This window comes from Daktulosphaira vitifoliae, unplaced genomic scaffold (genome assembly GCF_025091365.1).
Source record: "Daktulosphaira vitifoliae isolate Bord-2020 unplaced genomic scaffold, ASM2509136v1 Scaffold_2, whole genome shotgun sequence".
Taxonomy (NCBI): Eukaryota; Metazoa; Arthropoda; class Insecta; order Hemiptera; family Phylloxeridae; genus Daktulosphaira; species Daktulosphaira vitifoliae.
Genome location: NW_026099573.1, coordinates 1,700,166 through 1,706,485, shown reverse-complemented (window position 1 = coordinate 1,706,485; position 6,320 = coordinate 1,700,166). Strand labels below are relative to the sequence as shown.

Below are 6,320 nucleotides of genomic sequence, written 5' to 3'. Positions count from 1 at the left end.
AAAAAAAAACGAAGAATATATTCTTTATAAGTATATACTTATAATGTTTTCTTAAAAAATTAAATAAAAAAATACTTATTGCCAATGAGAGTTTAAAAGCAACACTATTTGGTTTGTGATAAAAACATTTTTATTGCAGGTCTGCAGACTAAATTTTCAAAGTTGTGACATGTTTCTACTAACATAATCATGCAGGTTTAATACAGTTAGATTATTTCAAGTATCCTACTATATTGTTCATTTGAAGAACAATTTTGATTATCAATATATAGCTATTTATTTCATAAATATTACATTCATATAATTATTTATAAGCGAAAATAGGTCTATGAATTATTGAATTTAGCAACTAGGACAAAAATTGACTATTAGACTAATATAATTGTTGTGAGAGGTATTAAACCACCTCACTCTTTTATAATCTGGTCATAGCTGCTGTAAATTGTAATATCTGATTTAGGTGAATTAATTTCTCTATAAAACTCCTTTTATGAAAACAAATAGTTTAAATGATTTCGCTTATTATAGAAACAAATTCTATGGATTTATGTACCGCAATTCATCCGCTAGATAACAAATTATTTGTTTTTATTCTATACAAAAATATTCGTGTATAACAGCATATTTAGTTATTTCAAGTAATTTGTATTTGAAAAAATAATATATAACCCGATTATACAAGTGTATTATCAGTAAAAATTCTGATATCACGGTAATGTTACGTGGTGAAAATGCGAATTTGAACGACTCGTTCAGGAAAACCATACTAAGGAGTAATTGATAAGAACCGTGACCGATCGTAAGAAATGAACGAAAGAACGAGTTATATGAACGGGTCATTTGAACGATCCGGATCGTTCGATTGACCCGAAATACCCATCACTAGTACTAAGATACATTGTTTTTATTAATAAAGTACTTGAAACACTAACGACAGTTTTTTCAAGTATGATAATAATCATATTAATTAATTTATTTATGAAAAACAATACATATTTTTAATTATATAGAAAATAAAATAAAAAAATATACTTCCCAATGAGCATTTTAAATTAATTAATTGTTTTTTATTAAAAATTGTAATATAAGGAATTAATATAAAATTTCCTAAAAAATAAAGTCCAAACACATTTTGCTTTTTTGACCAATCACAATTTTCAATTTGCTTGAATTTAGAGTTGATAATTCTTGAAATCTAATATTTATTGTACTCATGTTAAATAGTACAAATCCTAATGTCCGTTTTAATCATTTAGAAAAAATATTTTTAAAATAAAGCCCATAAATATGATTGTTAATTGAAGTTCACATTATTTTTCAGTCTACAATTATTAATATGTTTATGTCAAATGGTTCACCTTCACAGTTCACACTAACATGGCTTAAACATTATATATATACAGGGTGTTCAGTAAGTCAGGAAACGGGTTTCTATTGTTCTCATTGTTTGTAACAATGAGAACAATAGAAACCCGTTTCCTGACTTACTGAACACCCTGTATATTAATCTAATATTAGAACCGTTGAATATCATAGTATCATACGCCAGTTGAATAAATTATACATCATACTGCCCGCCATCAATGCCTTGAGCCCATGGCCCTAACGAAAATAATGATTTCTACAGTGTTATTGCTAATTGCTATAAACATTAGCTGCTAATAACTAAAAATTAATTATAAGCATTATGCTACGAGCTGTTTTTAAGAAATAGCAATAGCATTAGCAGATGTTAAAAAAAAAAATAGCAGTTTACCATCGCTAATAACGGCTCAATTCATTTGCACAATTTATATGAAAATATAATCTGTATATTTAGCTGAATTGCCAAACCTGTCAATATCAACTTATTCGTTATCAGGGTAGCCAACTTTTTATCACAACCGAAATTTATCTATCCATATCAACGACAAAAAGCAAGTTTAGGATTATAATAGAATTGTTGATTAAATTTTGAGTCTTTCTTTATACTTACACACAAATCGAAAACCACTTTTATTCTATGTAATTGACTTCTTAAATTTAGAGTAATGGGATCCATAAAAATTAAATCTTTCAAATGGTCTTTAGATTTTACAAGGTAACAATGGAACTTAAAATATGTATTAATTTATAATATGTACATATTATAAATATGTAATATATATAGTATATAATAATAATCATAGTTAAATAAAAACAACTAATACTTCTTATTTCTGTAATTTTCCTCTTCAGTTTTAAATTTCATAATGATTTTTTGAATTTTATCTATCTTATCATTTATATTCCACAAAATGGGATTTTTTTTCAAATTATACGGTGTATAGTAAATTGCCATTATATAAAAATTAAAACTCAGACTAATATTTATCATAAATATCAACAATATTAAATAAGAATCATAACAAAGACTATATAAGTCAACTGTGCAGTTTCAATATGTAAATATTTAATATTTTTAATTTTATGACTTGTATTGTTTCTAAAACTACAGATTTAATTTTTAATATTTAATTATATTAAATTAGGAGTAAACATGAAAAAGTTCCTGATAATGTTAATCCACCAGGCTATAGTCAATCTGTTGGATTAAATGGTACTGAATTATCTAAGGATAGCGAGTCAAATAGACTTATAATGAAAAAGTCATGGGATCTTGCCTTAGGTCCACTCAAACAAGTATAGGAAAACTTTTTTTATATTGTTTGTTTTTATGATATTTATATTTATTTGTTTTTTCAAATTTATTAATTTTATCATCATTTTTTAAAATTTATTGAAATTTTATTAATAAATATTTATTAAATAAATATGTAATTATTTTAGTATGTGTAAAGCTATCATGGATTGCTGCATTGTTTAAAATTGACTCTTACATAAAATAATAACTTTTTTTAGGTACCAATGAACCTATTTATCATGTACATGGCAGGAAACTCTATATCAATATTTCCAATTATGATGGTTGGAATGTTAATTGTACGACCTTTCAAAGCATTATTTACTTTACAAGCTAGTAAGTATATATTTAGTAGCTTTAGTCTAAAAGATCTGATGTTAGTTTTAATGAGAAGCTGAAAAGCTATTAATTTTACCTTGATGTGTTTATTTTTTTTTTTGTGTTTGTCACTACTTTTTCCCAGTTCTCACTGGAATGATTTTTCTCAATGATGCGTCAAAAGATCACAAATTATATCTAGTTGAAGACATTACCCTTAAAAATTTCCCTCGTTCCCCGTAAATGGGGGAAATCTCCAAAAAAATTACGATTTTCAAAATCAGTAATTTTTTACTTGTATTTTCTTAAAATAATCATAACTTTTTCAAAAATTAACAAATCAAAATAATTTTCTTTTATATTAAAACCTTAGATATTTCCATTTCATTTGATATCATTTTTTTGAAAATCTGACCCTTTACTAGCCCACATGAGGGATTCAAAATAGCAACTTTTGAAAATGTTCCTGGAATACTGAGTCCTTTAGACCTATGTCAAATTAAAGCTTATGTTACATATTTTAATTAAAAAAAAAAAAAAATTTGTCCTTACAACTTATCTTCTACATTCAAACTGCTGCTGTAATTTAAAAAATGCTATTTTTGTGTTAAAATTTTCAACTTTAAATTGCTTTAAATTTTTGAAAAATGTTTAGTTCAACACAAATTTTTGTTTCTAAATACATTATATATACCCCTTATATCTTACATACTTTTATTTTAAATCAGGTAAATTCCTCTTATACAGAGGGCATTTAAAACTTGTAACATACGTATAAAAAGTAAAACTTTTTCAACTTAACTTTTGAAAATGTCCCAGAAATTCTTTAAACATTTGTTAGATTAAAGCTTACATTATGTACTATAAGTTTAAAAAAAAATTTCCTGACGACTGATCTTTCATGTGCAAATAGCAGTCGAAATAGAACAAAAAATATGAGTTAATTTTGCTTTTAGGATAATCCATCAAATTATTAAAATTAAACACTATTCACAGATTTGCATCAATGCTTTTCTTATGATAGTGATTATAATCAATGGCAGATATCATCTAACTTGTCCCACTATACCACGATCCCACTGTGCTACGTTTTTTTAATTTAGTATTTAGTTCAAATTCTATACCTTGTTTCTTTATAGATTCAAATATTTTAGCTAGATGCCTAAATATTATCTTATAATTAAATATTATATTATTATATAGCGTTTGTTATTAATATGATTTATTATAATGCACTATAAAAATACACAATTAAAATATATTATATGATTGATACCATAGAGAACGTAACATAACCTTTTTTCTCTTATCAGGGAGGAGCAGTAAGTGATATGTGGTATCACAGTACAATTATATAAGTATAATATTCTATATTAGACGTAATTTTTAAACAAAGGAGATGTGGCAGAGGGAAGCCATAAAGAACCAAAGCCCCTACTGAAATTTGTACTTTTATTTGGTGAATCTAAATCCTTATTTCAAAATAAACAATTGTTTTTAATATATATAATATATATATATATTTTAATCCAACCTAATAAAATATTGTATGTTCTTAATTTATACATAAATTTCATATCTTATTTTGTGATTCTAAAAAAAATATTTAATTTTTTTTTTTTAGCATTCAAAACAGTTGAAGGAACTCAAGCATGGGGTCAAAAATTCATTTTTTTCATTGGTAATTTAGTTAACATTATATTAGCACTGTACAAATGTCAGTCAATGGGACTATTACCAACCCATGCATCAGATTGGTTAGCATTTATAAATCCTCCAACACGTATGGAATATTCGGGTGGTGGTTTTATCTTTAATTAATTAAATTTGTCTTATATTATTATTAAAATTTATAATTGTTATAATTTGATTGTCTTTATTGGAAATAACTGGTTGTAATTGTAAAAATAATTTTCATTTATATTACTACACATGTAAAATAATTTTTTTTTAATGATTTAGTCGTTTATCATTTATATGTATGATACAAATTACTCATACACTATTGACTGTATGAGTCAATAGTGTATGTACATACCATTATTTATTTATTGTTTTATTTAAATAGTATTATTTATTTTATGTCAATATAAATAGATGAAGTCTTGCAACCAAAATATTTAGCCTTTGATAAAAGATTCTTTGAAATTTAAAACACATTATTAAAATTAAGGAGCATATCATATTTTCATAAAAATTGCTTATACAGGGTGATTTTTTTATCATAACCCATTCAATTACTTACAGAGTAATTATAATTTAAACATTTTTTTTTTTTTTGGTATTCTTTAGTTACACATTATTGTTGAATTATTAACTATGTTAATTGGATGAACTTAAAAAGTATTACATAGTTAATAATTCAAGAATAATGTGTAACTAAAGAATACCAAAAAAATAAAATGTTTAAATTATTTTTATTCTGCAAGTAATTGAGTGGGTTATAATAAAAAAATCACTGTGTATATATTACTACATAAAATTTTTTATTATATTACTTATGTTAGGCATAATGTAATAAATTTAGTATATCAACTAGTTTATTTGTTAATTCAAATACATAGAGATTGAAGAATAAATAAACAAAATAATTATCCATGCCCTAAATTTGTTTAAGTTTATTAAAAAATCTTGCAATGTTCCGGTAATACTGTGTCTTAAATGTTAAATTAAAGCTTATTATTTTTGTGTTAAAATTTTTGATTTAAAATTTTCAACTTTAAATTGCTTTAAATTTTTGTTTCTAAATACATTATATATACCCCTTATATCTTACATACTTTTATTTTAAATCAGGCAAATTCCTCTTATACAGAGGGCATTTAAAACTTGTAACATACGTATAAAAAGTAAAACTTTTTCAACTTAACTTTTGAAAATGTCCCGGAAATTCTTTAAACATTTGTTAGATTAAAGCTAAAATTATGTAATATAAGTTAAAAAAAAATTTATCTTAATGACCTATCTTCTATGTGCAATAGACCGACAAAAAATGTAATATGTATTAAAAATTAACTTATATCGTGATGTTATTTTGTACTTAGAACCTCTATAACTTTTTGAAAAAATAACGGAACAAAATAATTTTTTTTTACGCCTTAGGTATTACCCTTTTATTTGATTTAATTTTTTTCAAAATTTAACCCTTTAATTGCTCACAAAGGGCGATTCAAAATAACAACATTTAAAAAAAAAATCAATTTTTTCAATTTAACTTTTGAAATTATCATTTCCTTTTCTTATTCATATCCTGATTACAAGTTTTAGCTTCGATGCGAAGCGGAGATTAATTTTACTATGATGTGTTTTTTTTTTTTTTTTTTTTTTTTTTTTTTTTTTT

The 6,320-nt window shown here is 24.1% G+C and overlaps 1 protein-coding gene across 2 annotated transcripts; it reads left to right on the top strand.

Annotated features, from left to right (window-relative positions):
* The first annotated feature begins 1,912 nt into the window (after positions 1-1,912).
* On the top strand, positions 1,913-5,587 carry LOC126897720 (ER membrane protein complex subunit 4). Of its 2 annotated transcripts, none has more exons than XM_050671530.1 (4): positions 1,913-2,080; positions 2,511-2,661; positions 2,881-2,998; positions 4,605-5,587. In XM_050671530.1, exons 1-4 carry the CDS (start codon positions 2,031-2,033, stop codon positions 4,799-4,801), a joined length of 516 nt encoding a protein of 171 aa, XP_050527487.1. In that variant the 5' UTR covers positions 1,913-2,030; the 3' UTR covers positions 4,802-5,587. The 2 variants fall into 2 exon arrangements, with proteins under 2 accessions (XP_050527487.1, XP_050527488.1); XM_050671531.1 differs by lacking the exon at positions 1,913-2,080 and adding an exon at positions 2,292-2,423.
* Positions 5,588-6,320: the final 733 nt, after the last annotated feature.

What these genes read in the sequence shown, in the direction of transcription:
- LOC126897720 (XM_050671530.1), top strand. Translation starts at nt 2,031, where the DNA reads ATGGGATCCATAAAAATTAAATCTTTCAAATGGTCTTTAGATTTTACA. An exon ending in TGGTCTTTAGATTTTACAAG is followed by an intron (nt 2,081 to 2,510) that starts GTAACAATGGAA and finishes ATATTAAATTAG; the next exon opens with GAGTAAACATGAAAAAGTTC. An exon ending in ATTATTTACTTTACAAGCTA is followed by an intron (nt 2,999 to 4,604) that starts GTAAGTATATAT and finishes TTTTTTTTTTAG; the next exon opens with CATTCAAAACAGTTGAAGGA.